Below are 19,654 nucleotides of genomic sequence, written 5' to 3'. Positions count from 1 at the left end.
CAGTAAGTTCTTTTGTGTCTCAGAATGCTCTGCACGTTTGAGCTCTTCCTCACAGTGGCGCAGTGATATCGAAATCCAGCTTTGCCACTCAGGACATTTGAGGGACTCATACACTATCAATTATCACAAAAGGCTATGAGCAGGAGGCAGTACAGATAAGTAAACTTCTGAACAGCATAATTTGTTTCATTTCAGTTATTATTTTGTCTTATGTTCTGTAGCTTCTTCGGGGTCATACAAAATAATAATAGTAAAAACTTATGAGAAAGGGGTGTAAACTTGTGACCCCTTTGAGCAATCAATCTAAATTATGGATCCTGATCCCCATTTACGCATCACTGCGCCAATTGCCATGAATGAATAAATTATCATGAATAATCACTAGAGGTCGCTGTAGTCCAGCTTAATTTTCATCATCTCTCATTCAAACAATAAATATTTGAGCATGTCAGGTATGCTTTTGACATTAACATTAAAATAGCACAATAAAACGACATTTAAAAAATGATGGACACAGTAAACAGTGTTTGCTATATTTTATTCTGGCTACATCCTCTCTTCTCTTTTTAGAATACTAAGCTAAACCGTTCAGTCTAAAACGCTCATAGAGAGGACAAGCTGGTCTCAGCCTGTCCCTGTGAATGTATTACAACATCCATCATTTCACAATCTCCAGAGAGAGAGAGAGAGACAGAAACAATCACTGGCCACTAAACAAACCCTTTAAAGTGTCATTCAACCCACCAACTACCAATTAATGTCAGGATCTTTTAACACAGATTGAAACTTTGTTAAAGCTTCTTTCAGGCTAAAATTATGTTTGGAGTTGAGACTGCAAATAATCATTGTGTAATCCAGTCAACTATCTTAGAAAACATTATTTTTAAACAGTATTTTGGCTTGTTCATCAGTAAAAAAAAAAAAGAAGAAAAAAAGAAAAAAAAGAAAAGAAAAATACATTTACTCGATAAAAAAAATTGCACAATATATTTAGACCTCATCGGAATTCTGAAATAAAATATTTTGATTTGGCAAGTTGTTGTTTTTTCTCTTTTTAGTACAGTTTACAAAAATAAATAGTCAATAAGGGAAAAATAAACTTTCTTAATTTAATTAAAATAATATCTTGCACAATTTTGCTTCTCATTGGTTTTTTAAAATATGAAAATATGCTGAAAAGCTTAAGCAGGAAAATTATTAAAGTATTTAATAAATGCATGGTAAACACTCTCACAAACACTTTTTGATGAACTGCCTGTCAAAGAGGCAAACTGAATCTTTCATGACAGAACTGGTGCATGGTTGATGCATTTTATGATGCAAAAGGAGCATTAATGTATATCCCATGGGGATCTTATAAATGCCACATACCAGATTTTGCTGACACAACCAGTAAAACTGCTGGAATTTCTGGGACATGAGGAGGTGAGCACTGCCCACAGCACTCCGGATCTTCCCAAGAACTGCAAGACATTATTAGATAGAAGACAACTGAGAAAAAAATGATCAGTTATACAAATTATATATACAAACATTTTGTTTGAATTGTCTTTGATAAATATATAATTTAGATCTAAGAACTGTTTAGACCAAAATGTTACGAGGTGGTGATTCCATATGAATTTGTATAAAAAAATGCCGGTATTGGCGATAACTGTAATATTTCAAATGAATACTACGTGTATGATAATATGGCACATAAATTATCCAGCGCCAGTATCTGTTTGACATCCCAACATACAGTAGGTGGCAGTATTGCACCTTAACGCTGGTTGTCATCTACCATAAAACACATGTACAAGCGTGAAAGCATGTTGTCTGATACGACAGACGAGACACTCTACCCGCACTCCAAGAACGTTAGCTCGCAAAGTTTTTTGGATTCCGCGAAAATTTCTTTTCAGCCCAGACTGCAGGGCTTGCCGATCAACAGTGAGCACAAAAAGGGGGCAAAACCACCCACCTCCGCCTCCATTATCTTGCAGATTTGGCCACTGTACAGAGAGTAAGTTGCTATTATTTTGCTAGTCCTGAAATAGGAAATGTTACATTAACTGCTGGTGCCTTTCTATGTTTTATTATATTTACGTGCCTCAGGGTTTTTTTTAGACCAAAAGTGTGCTCATTCGGATAAAAACTTATGGATTATATGTTTACTTCAAATATCTTTATAGAGCAGTCTTTTTTGCTATTTTTACTCAAAATAGGGTGATGTTAGCATTATGGAGTGCTTAGTCTTACGTAGCCAGACATTAAGACTGACGGCAGAAGGTCTGAACTCTATTGCAGCTTTCATTGTTTAAGGACTGCCCAAGAGGACGTTTGACTGACATGTAAGTCCAGTCACAGTTTGTTTTGTTCTGCCTTATGTTTTGGGGTGTGAAAATGTAAAGTTGATGTCCCTACAATAATAGACCGGCGTGCATCTAATAAATGATTAATTCAAGAACATTGTGCAAGTTTACTGCAACAATGGATACTTTCATACAAATCTGACGTTTAGTTTTCATGAAGAATTCATTGTCACATTTGTAAACACGACAGCGTTCTTCTTCCACAAGGGGGTTTTGCGTCACAGCATTTGTTTCCAGGCAGACCATTAAAGAACACAACACGCGTCCCCCGGACAAATGATGAGAATGCTTTTTGAAGCAGTGTTTTGAAATGCCCATCACTAGATATTGTTGAATAAAGTCATTATTTTGTTTTTCTGGCGCACAAAAAGTCTTGTCGCTTTATAACATTAAGGTTGAACCACTGTAATCACATGAACTGTTTTAAATATGTCTTTAGTAGCTTTCTGGGCATCTGCAAGTGTTAAATTATCTTGCTGGCAATGCAGGCCTCACTGAGCCATCAAATTTTATAAAAAATATCTTAATTTGTGTTCTGAAGATGAGCGAAGGTATTACGGGTGTGGAATGACATGAGGGTGAGTAATTAATGACAGAATTTTCATTTTTGGGTGAACAACTCTTTAAGTGTGCCATGTGCATCAGACATTCAGCCAACTGTCAAGGCTGAGACTATGGAGCGCTAAACTCTCACATGTAATTTATGTTTCATTCATACTTGACACCAGAGGGCACCCTCGTGCAGAAAGTCCTCAAATGAGAATCATGAGTAATAGGTTCTAGAAAATCCCTAATATGGACAAAGACATCCAGCGATCGCTGTAGCTGAATTAAACGAAGATAGAGACATTTTGACTGATTAAACATAAAGAGAATTAACATACCATTGCGACAGTATTATGGTTTATCTGTGTTCTTCAAGGCATCTCGGTTATTTTCATAAGGATAAAGTATATTTATAATACAGTGGCAATCGACATAGCCTTTATCACTGTATATAATACAATAAAATAATACAATTTCTTTTTAATCTCTATTTAATTGATTTTTTTCAAGATTTCTATAGATATCGCGATATATTGTTATCGTGAATTCTTTTGGTGATGATAAACGTGTTGTGAAAAATCTGATATCGTGACAGCCCTACTACAGGCGTAAGGAGATCATTCAAAAACATACAAATGAGATTGTTCAAACTCATATGAATTAGCTATTAATTCGCCAAAACATAAAATAGTTGTGTTGTTTAGACTTATTATCTGTTTCTTTGATGTCCTGCACACTCACTCTCCTCCGATAAGTCATGCTCCTCCGCCTCACGTTCCATATCTTTGCACCATCCCTCCAAACGTTTGGTCTCGCTGTGCAGAAGCTGCATGAACCAGCTGCCATCACGGCGGAGCGGCGACACACGGCCAGATTCGGCTGCTTCATGAGTGGGTTCCACCAGCCAGGGTTCGGGCTGTGGGCTGGGTGGTCCGCTGGAGGGCCGGTAGTCCTCACGGTAGCTGAAGAGGCCCTGTGTGCGTACGGTCCGAACCACATTATATTGTGTAGGCGTACTGGGTTCAGAATGCCGCTGAAATCCTCCAAACTGCAGACTCTTGTCTTCAGTCGAAGGAAACCCCTCCAGCTCCAAATCGGCCTGAACTGCCGTTGTCACACTGTTAGACCGTTTAAAGCGCCCAAGCCTGAAAGTGCACATAAGAATGACAATATTGTGAGCAGTTTATGTAGACTACTTACACCCAGAAAAGTGCAATCTATATTTATTTACCTATTCATTATTTCATTATTATTTATTCATTTTCTGAGCTACTGATCTAAAAAGGCTCAATTCAGAATAACCTTTAGTTTTGAGGATCAAATGTCCTGTTTATGACTGATCAGTAGACTTACCTCTTCTCATCCTCTACCTGGATACCCACGGACTGATACTGCGGGAGACCTTTACTATCTGTCTCAGAATCTGTGGCCGCTTCCACCTGAAGAATGAATAAGCAAAGGAAGAGATAAAAAAGGAGCACAGACTGAATGAGAATATATATAACAAATGCTACTGAGTATCTGAGGTAAACCAGAGAAGAACAGAATATAGCTGCAAGCTGCAATTATAGGGCCAAGCACATTATTAAGATCATGTACACTGCACTGAGCATGATCCAAGCACTATGGTTTTGTGGCAATTTTTGCAAAGATTGCATATTTAACCATAACAAGTTTTGACAAGTAATTCTGCCCCTGCAAACTCTTATGGTATCTCCATGTGTTCCCATGTTGTGTTCCAATTTGATATGCCAAAGCATTGTCAAGATACAGCCTCACTTCCTATTTGATGTCCCCATCATCAACCATCAAAACCAACCATTAGCTGGAGATTTCCCAGGTAACATCAGGGCATGATCACAAGTACACATTTTTCTTTTCAATAGAGTGCAGTGGAATGTTTAAAAGCATTTTTAGGCCAATCAGGAAGTTAGCATCAACCAATGGCTTTTGAGTTATTGAAGAAAATAAGTTTATGATTTTTACATGTTTTGTTCAAAAAGATAATGTTCACAGCTTTTATGAATTTTGACAACTAAATACAATCACCAAAAATCAAAGCTAAACGTTGGTTAAAAAACTACACCACAGTCGCATTACCTCAACATCACCATCACTGAGCTTCCAACAACCTGTTTAGTCTTTATTTAAAAAACATTTTCCCTAAAAGTTTGAGTTTGAATAGTTTGTGTATGAACACAATGAGGCTGTAAATGCGGACTAGTGAGTAGATGAGTTTTCCTGTTTGCTGTGATGACATTTAATGTCCCAGAAAACCTCTGTAGACCCATTTACTGTAGATGTTAGCAACAACCTTTTCAAGACACACAAAAACTTTAAAAAACACAGTATTTCATGTATTTAACCAAAAACCCAGTAAAAATTTCCATTGATTTTGGGACAATAGAACCAAAAGTGCTAATTCATTTCCAGGTATTATGCTCATTCTTGCCAGCATTCTATATCCAAACCACTGGTAAAATACAGCACTTTACGACAAAATTCAAAATGGCTGACAAGTAATATGGCCAACGTTTGGACACCTTGGAGTATCATTCTCTGTATCATTCACAAGGTTCTGAACTATACTCTGGATAATTAATAAGTCTTCAGCAAAATTATATTTTATTGTGATTTCTTGACGAGTAAGCCTCTGGATGCGGTGACTGAAGTGTCGTTTCAGTACCCCAAAGCAATAACCTGTCAAAACATAGACTTACTTTCTGGTTGGCATTCTCACCAAAGCTGCGTCCGAAATCGAATACTTCTCTACAATATTGTACGCGAAAAACCGTATGCAAACAGAGTAGTATGTCCGAATTCATAGTATTCGAAAAACAGTAGGCGAAAAGTACCCGGATGACTTAATACTTCCGGTGAGATTTTGAAGTGCGCATATGATGGACACTTTACTATCCCATGAGGCCACGGAAGAGGATTTATGAATGCTGCTGAAGGGACGTAACTGCCGCTGGTAGGTCATGTGACAGTAACAACATGGCAGATGTAGTACGTCTGAATTCATTCATACTACACACATTTGTACTAATATAGAACATACTTTTTCAATGGTCGTGAAGTAAATTTAAATTGAAATGTAGTACCTACTCAACAGTACGCAATTTCGGACGTAGCCCAAAAGTTTTGGTAAATCAAAAATCTTTTAAAACTTTTGATCAGTGTGGTCTCAAGATTATTTGTTTCAAATTTGAAAAAGATCAAAAGAAGGCTATAGGTGAAGTTTCAAAATTCAAAAGGTTGGAAAATCTATTTGGGTGAAAATTGAAACCGATTGTATGACTGATGGCATGAACCAAGGATTCACAGAAAAAAAAAAAAATCGAAGCCTAATTTTTTTAAGAAGGTCAGTCTGCTGTTATAGCATTTTAGACTCCAAACTTGCTATGATATAGGCCTAATTCGAGATGTTCGAGATGGTTAAGGACTGCCATAGTCTCCCACAAAGTCAGAATGATAATAACAAAACTAACAGATACAATAGTTTCACACCTTCAGTGAGTAATAATGAAAGTGTCAAGGCAATACTTACAAAACATAATACAGTACTGCTATATACAATATCCTGTGATCCATGAACACATTAGCACAGACCCAGAAGAGAAAACAACAGCTTGGAGGCACACATATGAGACTTCCTTTAAAGAGCTGTCATTTCACAGATAATTTGTTATCTCAAGAAATTTATAGTACACTTACTGTAAGGACAGCCCCTAAAGCAGCCTGTTCAAGAGCCCAATGGAGACAGGGGATTCTAGTAACCAGTCACAGTTCCTTAATGTTCACAGTACTATCCTAGACTGCAACCAGTCATTGGAGACATGGTTTATTGTTTAGTCTAAGTCTTTCATATTCTGTATTCACCTTCCTTTTATTCTATTTCATTATAGCTTATTATTAGTTCTGGTTGTGACAGCTAGTTTCCTCAACATCCAGAGTAATGAATCCCTCTAAATTGCACCATGAACACACAGAGATGTATTTTAAACAAGTTCAAAGTCTCCTGGAGGTTTATGACTTATTAATGCATTTTCTGTGCTACAGCTAGTGGTATAAACATAGAGAAGTCTTTACTCTCATGGCTATAATCATCTAAACTCACAGAAATGCACATAATTATCCAATTCGTTCTCAGTCAAAGGCGTCCAGTACTGCAACTGTTTGGAATATGTTTATAGTTTAATACTTTTAACTGCCTGTCAAATGTTTTTGTTGAGAAATGGTCAGGTTTAGGAAAAGGGGATTGTGTTAGACACACAAAATATACATACAGTATCTCACAGAAGTGAGTACACCCCTCACATTTTTGTAAATATTTTATTATATCTTTTCATGTGACAGCACTGAAGAAATGACACTTTGCTACAATGTAAAGTAGTGACTAACAAATCTACACTGTTATACAAGCTAACAGTGTAGATTTGCTGTCCCCTCAAAATAACTCGACACACAGCCATTAATGTCTAAACCGCTGGCCACAAAAGTGAGTACACCCCTAAGTGAAAATGTCCAAATTGGGCCCAAAGTGTCAATATTTTGTGTGGCCACCATTATTTTCCAGCACTGCCTTAACCCTCTTGGGCATAAAGTTCACCAGAGGTTCACAGGTTGCCACTGGAGTCCTCGTGCACTCCTCCATGACAACATCACGGAGCTGGTGGATGTTAGAGACCTTGCGCACCTCCACCTTCCGTTTGAAGATGCTCCACAGATGCTCAATAGGGTTTAGGTCTGGAGACATGCTTGGCCAGTCCATCACCTTTACCCTCAGCTTCTTTAGCAGGCAGTGGTCGTCTTGGAGGTGTGTTTGTGGTCGTTGTCATGTTGGAAAACTGCCCTGCGGCCCAGTCTCCGAAGGGAGGGGATCATGCTCTGTTGGCATTCATGGTTCCCTCAATGAACTGTAGCTCCCCAGTGCTGGCAGCACTCATGCGGCCCCAGACCATGACACTCCCACCACCTTGCTTGACTGTAAGTAAGACACACTTGTCTTTGTACTCCTCACCTGGTTGCCGCCACACACGCTTGACACCATCTGAACCAAATAAGTTTATCTTGGTCTCATCAGACCACAGGACATGGTTCCTTAGTCTGCTTGTCTTCAGCAAACTATTTGCGGGCTTTCTTGTGCATCATCTTTAGAAGAGGCTTCCTTCTAGGACGACAGCCATGCAGACCAATTTGATGCAGTGTGCGGTGTATGGTCTGAGCACTGACAGGCTGACTCCCCACCCCTTCAACCTCTGCAGCAATGCTGGCAGCACTCATACATCTATTTCCCAAACACAACCTCTGGATATGATGCTGAGCACATGCACTCAACTTCTTTGCTCGACCATGGTGAGGCCTGTTCTGAGTGGAACCTGTCCTGTTAAACCGCTGTATGGTCTTGGCCACCATGCTGCAGCTCAGTTTCAGGGTCTTGGCAATCTTCTTATAGCCTACGCCATCTTTATGTAGAGCAGCAATTCTTTTGCCATGAGGTGCCATGTTGAACTTCCAGTGACCAGTATGAGAGAGTGAGAGCGATAACACCAAATTTAACACACCTGATCCCCATTCACACCTGAGACCTTGTAACACTAATGAGTCACATGACAGGAGAGAGAAAATAGCTAATTGGGCCCAATTTGGACATTTTCACTTAGAGGTGTAGTCACTTTTGTGGCCAGCGGTTTAGACATTAATGGCTGTGTGTTGAGTTATTTTGAGGGGACAGCAAATTTACACTGTTATACAAGCTGTACACTCACTACTTTACATTGTAGCAAAGTGTCATTTCTTCAGTGTTGTCACATGAAAAGATATAATAAAATATTTACAAAAATGTGATGGGTGTACTCACTTCTGTGAGATACTGTATATATATGTTTATACATAAAGGGATAGTTCACACAAAAATTGCCTCGCATGTTGTTCACAACCCATATGACTTTTGTTCATCTTCAAAACACAAATGGAGAATTTTTTTTTTCTGTCCCTCCATTGAAAGTCCATGCAAACCAAACCTTCAAAAAGTTCATAAAGACATTGTAAACATAATCCATATGAATCGAGCGGTTTAATCCAAGTCTTTTGGTTTTTTAATTTAGACTTTTATTTACATATAAACACCGATCAATGCACATATAGTACATAGAGCACATCAAATATGGCAAACAAAAGCTCAACGCACTTACTTGATGCATGAGAACAAACCTCATTTGTTCTCACATGTCAAGCATGCACATTTTCTATGTATGTGCAGTGATCAATGCTAATATGTGAATAAAACCCTAAATTAAATCTGTTTGTAAAGCGATCGTGTCTCTTCAGAAGACTTAAAATAATCCGCTCAATTTATATGGATTACTTTTACAATCTTTTTAAGTGTCAGTTTTAATGGAATGGAATCTCAATGGAGGGACAGAAATCCCTTAGATTTTATTAAAAATATCTTCATTTGTGTTCTGAAGATGAACAAAAGTCTTGGAATGATGAGTGTGAGTAATTGACTATATGCACAGTTCCAGTGAACTGTTAGCTGCCATTCTGTACTTGCTGTACATCGACACAAAACCATCAATGGTTGACTTTTTAATGTTGTGTTTATGTTTTTATGCAGTTATCACACTTGCCTAATTTGCCAGTGAACTAGTTTTATTGATTGCAGTAAAGATTAAGCTAATGGGAATGTTTGAATAAGGAATGCGGTGTCTGTAATTAGACACGCAACATTTTTTCCAGCACTTCAAATGTTATTTTTAATGTGATGACCAAAAACGTTATTTTTTCATCCTTCTAAGATTCTTCCCATTTGTAAAACCGATTATTTCAAGATGTACGAAATATTTGATAAAAAGCACTTTTATTTAAAAATAAAAAAGACATTAATTACCACTATAACCAGCAGATGGCTGCAGAGGAGCATTTATTTGCATGTATATTAGCCATTTCCTGTAATAGTTTTTCCACTCAGTTTCACTTTTGAATAAATATTAAACATTATAAAATTACTATGTTTAAACATAATTTTGTCAAGGTTAAGTATGAAAACACATGGACAAGTGTAAAAGCATGTTGTCGGATATGACGACATGCTTTTATAATCACACTTTATAATCACAGAAGCTGTCAGTCATTGCAGTACAAGCTCCATGATTTTGAATAAAACTCACATTTTATTCAACGAATCTAACTAAAGTGCACAATAAATCTTTAATTTACAGTGTGTTGACCCTTTTTTTCACACGAAAGTGTGTAAACTGACAGCTTTTTTTTTTTTTGTCGTCTTACATTTGAATAACTAAATTAATGCTGTGCCTGACTATTTAAGTGACTATATTCTGATTATAAACTAAGTAATAAGGGGCTTTCCAATTCCCACCGAATAGTTCTAGGAGCTAGCCACTAGGATAGTTCCCCGGGAACTAATTTCTCCGCCGGGCCATGTTCCTGGTAGCATTCGCACCGGGAATAGGTGCTGTGTAGCGGTCGACAGCGCCGTCAGTGCATTTACAAACACTAAAAACTGGTGGATAAAGGATGCCGTGATCGGAGCTGTGTTTGTTGTGTATCGTGGGTTTCGTGATAACGGAGATGGAATGTAAACGCATAATTTACATGACTGAAAGAGCAAAAATTGGGGCTAAGAGACGAAATCTCTTATGACAACTTTCAGTATCGAGGTAGAGAAAAGAACACAACCCTGCAGATAACAGGCAAATGCCGTTATCGCTGTTTTCCATGTTCGTGAAGTAAATTTGCACGGCTTTTTAAAAATGCCGGGTGCCAGTGTTTGACATGTTTGACCAATCAATGTACACTTACGTCACTGATAGTTCCTATAGTGCTGGTTTAGACCCTACTCTGAAGTAGGAGCTAATTTAGTTCCCCCAAAAGGAGTTCCTAGAACTAAAATCATTCCTATTTCTTGCAAGCGAACACAGCAAAATCCGGGTACTTCAGCCAATAGCTCTAGGAATTATGAAAAGATTCTTCCGGTGCAAAAGCCCCTATACACTACTGATCCTGTTAAAACTACCTCAGGACATTGAAGATACTGACACACCAACAAGTGACATTTCACCTGAGGTTTTCCAGCCAACATTCCGTGCATATAGACAATTGATGACAAATTTTCATTTTTGGGTGAACTAAACCTTTAAATTCATAAATGTAACAAAAATTCTCAAACTGAAAATCATACCCCAAACAGACGATGGAACTGAGCTGGAAAATGACATTACTTTTTGCAGAACTGCTTTATAGATGAAATGAACTAATTTAGTAATTGATGATCTTTAAAACTGAATCAACTGACTTCAGCTGAACAACAGCTGAAATGCATCATTTTCCTGTTTTCACTGTAAAGCTGCTTTTAAACAATCTGTATAAAGCGCTATATACTGTAAATAGAGGTAACTTGACTTGACTTGACAGATATAACATAGAATGGGTTGAATTTTCCGGTGGTTCACCAGATCTAGAATCAAATTTAGAGCCTTGTTTGTATTAGTTATGTGAGCAGTGAAAATCTTAACGGATGGGTGGTTTGAGTTCCATATTTAGCTAAGTAAGTCATTCCAGCATTCATGGATTTGGTTGTTAATGATGCATAGCTTAATAGGTGTAATATTTTCTTCATCTCCACAGCTGCGTGCTGTGTTTGACTGTTGGTCATGTGTAGGAATAAGCCCACAGAGAGAAGCATCATCATTAATCTTTGTTGTTCAGGGTCAATCTGCAGTCTCATCTTCTCTGCCACAGAATCTGGCTATATGAGGAGTCTTTGTGTGCACTTTCTGGGTGGGTGAGTCACAGTCTGAATGCTGTTGGCTATTTTTGGATTGGAGGCGAGACACAAAGCCACTGGATTTACAAAGAGGCAGTGACCAACTGAGTCGATTTTTATGACAATAACCTAAAACCTTGAGGGAGGTTTACCTGTATCCCGATGGAAGAGCGTGGAGTCTTGAGGTATTCCTCTGCTTTGGACACCAGGATGGCCTTATCACAGGTTTGAACAGAGCTGTAGCTCCCTGCAGATGTGAGGCGCTTGGAAGCGGTCTCCATTGCTAGGGTCACTGCTTTAGCGCTGTCCAGACTGTCGGTGGAGTTGTAGATAACCCGGCCAAGGCTGTCCTGTGACCAAAGTCCTCCGCGTGGCAGCCGACCTTCATGGTATGCGTCTTGCGTAGACTCTGTGCTGCTTTGGGCTGTTACGGAAATCAGCGGCTTAGTGGTGGAACGAGGAGGAACAGGTGGAGGAGTCTTCTTGTAGCCAGGTGTATATGTTACTGCCGCTATAAAGGAACAGATGAACAATACGTTAGACTTGAGGGTGTGGTAGATGTTTAATTTTAAAGATACACTCTGGGTTCGGGCCAAAATTCAGAGCTCGGAGCCCTCCCCCCGGACAGCACTCCAAACACGCATAACTTTGACTGTATTTAATTATATGTAAATGTGAACTTGTGAAATGTAAGTTAGGGTCGAGATTATAGTCTCATTAAGGTTAGGGTTAGTGGTGGGGTAGGATTGGACATTTTCTAGGGTGAAACTTATAGCTGTAGTGAAGTTAGGGTAAGTGGTGGGGACGAGTTAGGCAAGTGTGAGCTCTGCCCTATAACTTCTGGCCTGAGAATGCTGGCCTGACACAGCTGGCGCTGGTGTCACACATGGCGCTAGGATTCTGCAGTTGGACACATCTTGTTTGCTAAGCTGAACAGCCAATTAGAGTAATTGGTCTCACAGCCTGTCCGACGGCGATTTAACATGCTCACTGCCAAAAAGCCACCGACATTCATATGTCTAACTAGTGGCAACGGTGTGTAACACAACGCAAAACCTGAGCTGACAGATGCTCAGTGACGTTGGCCTGTGACCGATGGTCAGCTTGGTGTTGTGGCCTTAAAACTACAAGTTACTTGCAGAGGAAGGTTGTTTTAGTAATTACATGAGTTGTACTTTGGCAACTATACAGGAACTTGGCAAGACTATAGGCAAATAGACCAAAGAGGGAACTGGTTTAGGCATTGTTAGCAACATAAATATTGTTTTGTGGACCTAGTCAATGCACAGCAATTGTGATGCCATGCAAACTATGTTGATACGTGTTTTATTACCGGTACTGTTGCTTTCCCTTTTTGCTTGCATTTTTATTTCAAGTTTCAGTTGTTGTGGCTTCAAGTAGTGTTGTAAAAAGTACCGGTACTTTGGTACCAATTCGGTACTGAAATTTTGAAAATGTGACGATACTAGCATTTCTGTAGTACCGAGAATCCGGGTATATTCGGTACAGGGCTGTGGCAGTATTTACTTGGATATGACACGAGTGAAGCACAAAGCTTTGTTTACAAAAGAAATAATAGGTTAGCAATTAAATGTGACATCGCAGCCATGGAAACATTTTGGTTCATGCCGAATGAGAGAGGTACGTGAGTCCATAAATTTAAGCTTTGTATTCTGTTTTGCGAATCGCGATCTGGTCACCCGATTAGTAGAGAATTTAACAATATTCCATTAGTTGTTCCACTGAACATGGAATCTGTTTCTTTTCCCAAATCTTCACTCACGAAGGGGATTATAAACATTTCTTCCTTTCGTTCACATTTAGGCCTATTATAGGCTAGCATTCTTTACTGTGGTAAAGTAGAAAAAAACACCGTAGGACAGAAACCTTTTTGCTTGCGCATCAATTTCTATTTAACACAGTTTGTGCTTGTTATTAGACTTTATAAGGCGCGTCAAGTTTATTTGTATAGCGCGTTTCACACACGCTGGTGATTTTTTACTTTCACTTTTTTTCTGGCAGCGCAAAATCAAACATAGCATGTGTTGCCCCTGCTGAAGATAAAACTAGCTCTTCAGACCTTTTACAATAAGTGTCAGTTGCTTGTAACATCAGGAGATAACATGAAGATATTATTAAAGAGAAATGGTCTCTTTCCTGCTCGTGTCCCACATCCCTGTCAAAGAGCAGAGCGGTAGGCTATATGACGCATCTTTGTATGGAAAAAAAAAAATGAATGTTTTTAAATAATATTTAACTTTCTTATTATTTAGGTTACCATTATTTACCGATATTTATTTAATAGTTTTACAGGCTGGAGTGTGTTGTTTCACTGACGGAATAGCTAAAATAAACATGTACGTCTGTTACCCCTGTTGAAAAAACCAGCATATGCTGGTAAGGTAGGTTTTGAAGTTGGTATGCTGGTTTGAGCTGGTCCATGCTGGTCCAGGACCAGCTTAGGACCGGCTTAGGACCAGCACCTGCATAGGACCAGCATAAACCAGCTCAAAGTTGATTTACGGATATAAAATTTACCAGTTTATTAAGCACCACCCGAAAAGGCATAAGGTCTTTATATATTTGTTTACTGTTAGTTGTAATGAGTATTTCTGTGTACTTCGCAGTGTATGTTGATGATAATGCAAGGGAGAGAGAGAGAGTTTATGGATAATATTTTAATGCACACTTGCAGTGTGTTTTATTAAGCTCTTACAGTGATTTTCTAGAGTGAAAACAGACGCTTCATATTTTGTGTGAAGTACAATAAACTTTATAAAACTCATCGGTAAACAGGCTTGTACTAATATAGTGGATAAAAACAAGAAGCAAGAAGACAATATAAGTTATAACCATAATTAAACTAAATTATACCTGTTCTGTCTCCATGCAGCATATATTCGCAGTTTCTGACATTATAGTGCGTCCTGACTGAATCCTGACACCGGAGAACGAGCTCTTGAAGCTCCGCCCTCTTAGGCAGAGCGCAGCAGCTCATTTGCATTTAAAGGGAACACACTGAAACGGCACGTTTTTTGCTCACCCCCAAAAAGTGGCAATTTTAACATGCTATAAAAAATTATCTGTGGGGTATTTTGAGCTAAAACTTCACATACACAGTCTGGGGACATCAGAGACTTATTTTACATCTTGTAAAAGGGGGCATAATAGGTCCCCTTTAAATTTTGTTAATTTACAAAAGAGAGAGAGAGAGAGAAAAAAAGAAGTTAACTTCAGCATGAGAACATCACAAGGATAAATCTTTTGCAAATGGAATAATGTGTATAATGTGCAAACTGGACACTCCAGTGCTTGAAGTGAGTTCTCTTGTTTTCACAGGATTTGTATTATTCTTGCGTACCAGCAGCTCTCATAAACTGCAGACATTCTCTTTTGTTCCTAGACAAAGACTGTCTTGCAAGCCAATGTTTTGATCTACATTAAATCTGGTGCATACTGTAGCTTAATCTGACAGAGAATTGTTCCTTCTGATATGATTTTAAGAGATGTTTAGAGTTGGGCAATACGCTGTGCATTAAAAGTATTAGTTTGGCAAAGATATCTCATTTACTTGTAACTGTATTTTTTACATAGGAAAATCTTGATTTTTTTTTTTTTTTTTTTTTTTTTTTTTTTAATATCCATTGTCATGAAAAGACAACTGTTTCCCCCAGCAAGCAAGCACATGATTTAAATTAGAGCTGTCAATAAATTGAGCTATAATAAACCTGTTTTTTTTTTTTGCACTTATAGTAACGTCATTGTGAGAACATAAAGAAAAGAATGTGGGGAAAAACATGAAAACATAAAGAAATAAACCAGTTCACACAGAAGAAATATATGACAAGTTTTAAAAAATGTTTATAAAAATTATATATTTTTTATAAATATATACTATAATTTAAAAGTCAGTCTTTTTAAAATACTTTTATTAAGCAGGATGAATTCAAATGATCAAAAGTGACAAAGACATTTAAAATGTTACAAAAGATTTCTACTGCTGATAAATGCTGTTCTACTAATGTAGTTAAACTGTTTTCAACATTGATAACAACAAGAAATGTTTCTTGAGCACTAAATCAGCATATTAGAATGATTTCTGAACTTTTGAACAATAGTGTATATATTTTCCTCTATTTCTTCTAATTGAACCTGCATATTTTCCTTAATATTTATATATTTAAACATACTATTATATTTCATGATTATTTATGTATGTATTTCCAATTGTTATGTCTACTCAATTTAATTTATGCAACTTATTGTTGACAGTAAATTACTAAAGTTGGCTGTCAACCAACTGAATGATTTTAAGAAATGTTTAAAGGTGGGCAATACATTGTGCATTAAAAGCATATTCTTTTTTCTAATGTGCTGTTCTTTTTGTGCTGTTTTTCTAATACTATTCTTTGTTCAGCCAATCGGAAGACTTTAAAGTGCTTTCTGTCATTCATTTTATGCAGTGGTTGAAAGCAGGAAGCAGAGAGTGTGGATCGTTCATGTTTAACACCATATGCAATTTCATTAGCAGTTCTCAGTTTATTCTCACTATTTTGTCACTATTTTGCCAGTCAGCATTGACTTCATGGCTGGCACAACTCAACCTTAATGCTAATCCAGCTTGATTCTTTGAAGGCAATGAAGGCTTGGAAGAATCAAGCCACCCTGACCTCCAACAGGATAAACACTTTTTTAAAAGAGTATATTTTTAAGGAAAGAATTAGAGACGTACTGTGTGACTCTTCAGCACCAGCAGGGTGCTTGCATTTTGACAAAATGCCTTACTGTGCTTAAATGTAGCAAGTACAAAACAATCTACACATGATGTGCCAATCAAAAGCATAGGCTGCAAATAGCACACTATTATAAAACTGCTGAATGAGTCACAGACTGAAGGGAAAAATGTGGGAGAGAGACGTGTGATTCATACAGAGGAGTAAAACGCTTCCAAAAATAGAATGTAGGGTTGTATAAGAGAGGAGCACAATAATCCATTCATGACCTGTTGTATTGATGCTCTGTGTCATAATTCATTCTGTCACCAGCATGTCGAACACTTCATCAGCTGTGATTAAATATAAAAACTCCCAGAGCAACAGAATATGACTCATCTCTGCAACCAACTCTCTGAAAGCGTGGAATATTTAAAACGGAACTGTCATTTTTTTTGGATGTTAAAATATTTTCTATCGCAGCTATATGCAGAGACAACCATACTGACACATAAAGACCAAACACAGTATATAAAGCAGGCTTCCAATTTTAACTCTGTGTTTTATGAATCTGAAGAAAACTTCTGTTGCAGAACACATCATACTGAACAACTGATTCGAGCAGTGGCAGACATGAGGAATGTTCAGAATTTTTTTTTTTTTTTTTTTTTTAATTTTGTTTGGTGACAGTAATGCCCCAGATAGTAACAATAATAATATAGGATATATATTTTAAAAAATCCAATATTTTTAAGGGATGTTTAGTGTTGAGAAATACACTGTGAATTAATAGTATTTAGTTAGGCAAAGGTATCTCATTTAGGCTACTATATTCCATGAATGAAATTCTTGAATATGCTTAAAATATCCAAAGTCATGAAAAGACAACTGTGTCCTCTCGGCAAGCGAATAAAGGCGCATGTACCTTTGCAAATACATTTGCATATGCCTGACTCCAGAGCAAGACATCGACGAATAGTTATACATCGTCGCACCATAGGCCCCGCCCACTGGTGTTCAGTCGTTAGACGGCTGACATTTGCCTACCATTTTTGCCTACCGAGCGTCGCGTCAAAAGCAAATAAAACCCATTGTAATTACTGACGCTGTCTAAACTGGATACAGTATACAGATGCACGTTCAGTTTCTGTATACACCACTCGAGTCTGTCGACAACAGGACGAATGGAAGAGTGAAAGAAAGTTCGCTTTGATGCGTCCAGTTTAAAGAGCTTATAAAACGGATAGTTCAGGCCCTTAATTCTGATTGGTTGAGCTGCGTTTGAAGCCGTTGTAAATTACTCTACAAACATACACCTGTGACCTCATTACATCAGTATTACTGCGCCACTGTGTTGCTGCGGTTCCATGTATTGTGTATTTCACGAAAAGTAACTATTATAAAAAAAAAATTATAAATACAACACGGTTATGACTGCTTCACCCAACGGTTCTGTGTAGCCTTTCACTGTACAACACCCTTAGCAACCACTCTTAGCAATGTAAACATATGTTCTTTGAGAACATATGAGAACATTTGTTCTCAATTGATATTGTTCATTAGAGCTTACTGTATTATGTAGAAGAGTATTGTGAGAGAGATATCGAGTGACTGAGTGTTACCTGCATTCAGATTTAGCATTTTCCTTCAGGCCAGTCATGTTTACAATAAAAAATATGTTTGAATGTCCACTGCGATCTTGTCCTTTTAACAGTTAATGGGTTTTCCCATGCCCTGCTGACACTGACAGCGCTAGTCAAAGCATTTGTCATCTGTGTCTTGTTCCGTGTTCACAACAAGTTTCAATATAAAAGTCTTTGTGACTGAGTGACTCGCTCATAAAGAGAATCTTTGCTGCCATCTAATGGCGTAATAAATGTTACTTCTGTTGCTGTTCACAGTCAGGGACTATTTTTTCCTGCGGAAGGACGGCTTTTAGTGATTGTACTTCATGAAAGTTGCATTGATACATATTTTTTTGGCTTTAATATTTGTATTGTGTGGTAACCGTTTTATAACAGCAATAAGCCCCGTGAAGCCGTGGTTTACAGTGAATTTATAACAGCTAAGGGGCGTTATTAGGCACGACGCGGAGCGGAGTATTCTTGCTTTATTTGAGTCTCTTTACAGACTACAAAAAAATACCAGCGGCAGGAACAAGTGGATGGTTTTAATGGTGTCCCGAACTGAATCAGAGGATTTTTGTTATATGTTTGTTCAGAGAATTTTGTTTTGTAAATGAGGCACAGTAATGGTGAGTTAGCAAAGAAACTTTTTTTTGAAAGATGAAGCAGCCAACTGTATTGGATCTGACAGCAACTGTATCACTTAAGAGTAAGTAAATGCACTGTAAAACCGAATAGTGAAATTAATTAAATGAAATGAGTTTGTTTCACTCAAATAATAGTGAAAGTTCATTGTACTTAATAGAAAAAAGTTGTGTTAACTCAAAATGTCATCATAGTACGCTGGACTTAATATGATTGAGTTGCAGCAGATTTCTAATTCTCAGCATGCTTTGTGTCAGACTGTATAAGGAAAATAAATGTTGAAATTAAGTGTTTTATGTTTTTACACAAGATTAACATAGGGAGACATAAGTTAGTGTTTAATGTGTTATGTTGGGATTTACAGGGGTTGTCTTATGTTCGTTTTGAAGGGTTACCATTGTTAAATGAAAAACACCACACTGGCCTTGCTCTGCTTCCATGGTTCTTAGCCCTGCCCCACTTGTCACAAAATTTTCTAAAAAGTTCTACTAACTTAAAAAATGGGTTATTTTACTTAAATGTTTTGAGGTAATACGTTTTTAGTTTGCGTTATTATTAATGAAACATACCATCTGTTCTATTTATGTTTTATTTAAAAGGAGTGCGAGTAAATGATTAAATGAAAAATGATTTGGGGTGAACTGTTTAAGAATAAAAGTGTTTTTATAAAATAAAACGGTAACACTTTACAATAAGATTCATTAGTTAAACATTAGTTAATGTATGAACTAACCATGATTATTGTATTTACTAATGTTCGTTAATGTTAGTTAATAAAAGTACAGTTGTTCATTGTTTGTTCATGTTAGTTCACAGTGCATTAACTAACAAGATTTTAATAATGTATTAGTCAATGAAATTAACATTAACAAAGATTAATAAATGCTGTATAAGTGCAGTTCATTATTAGTTCATGTTAACTAATGTAGTTAATTAATGTTAACTAATGAACCTTATTGTAAAGTGTTACCAATAAAACAA

At 37.4% G+C, this 19,654-nt stretch overlaps 1 protein-coding gene across 3 annotated transcripts in view; it reads right to left on the bottom strand.

The window, feature by feature from the left end:
* The window catches only part of LOC127502379 (disks large-associated protein 2), a 162,176-nt gene that overhangs the window by 17,703 nt on the left and 124,819 nt on the right, over nucleotides 1–19,654 (bottom strand). For all 3 annotated transcript variants that reach the window (XM_051875293.1, XM_051875291.1, XM_051875292.1), the window contains 4 exons: nucleotides 11,844–12,202; nucleotides 4,254–4,339; nucleotides 3,642–4,045; nucleotides 1,372–1,463 (listed from right to left, as the gene is read on the bottom strand). In XM_051875293.1, the coding sequence (XP_051731253.1) occupies nucleotides 1,372–1,463; nucleotides 3,642–4,045; nucleotides 4,254–4,339; nucleotides 11,844–12,202 (941 nt within the window). The remainder of the gene's footprint in view (nucleotides 1–1,371; nucleotides 1,464–3,641; nucleotides 4,046–4,253; nucleotides 4,340–11,843; nucleotides 12,203–19,654) is intronic.

This window comes from Ctenopharyngodon idella, chromosome 20 (genome assembly GCF_019924925.1).
Source record: "Ctenopharyngodon idella isolate HZGC_01 chromosome 20, HZGC01, whole genome shotgun sequence".
Lineage (NCBI taxonomy): Eukaryota > Metazoa > Chordata > Actinopteri > Cypriniformes > Xenocyprididae > Ctenopharyngodon > Ctenopharyngodon idella.
The sequence above is the reverse complement of the archived record's forward strand: the minus strand, read 5'-3'. Positions and strand labels throughout refer to the sequence as shown.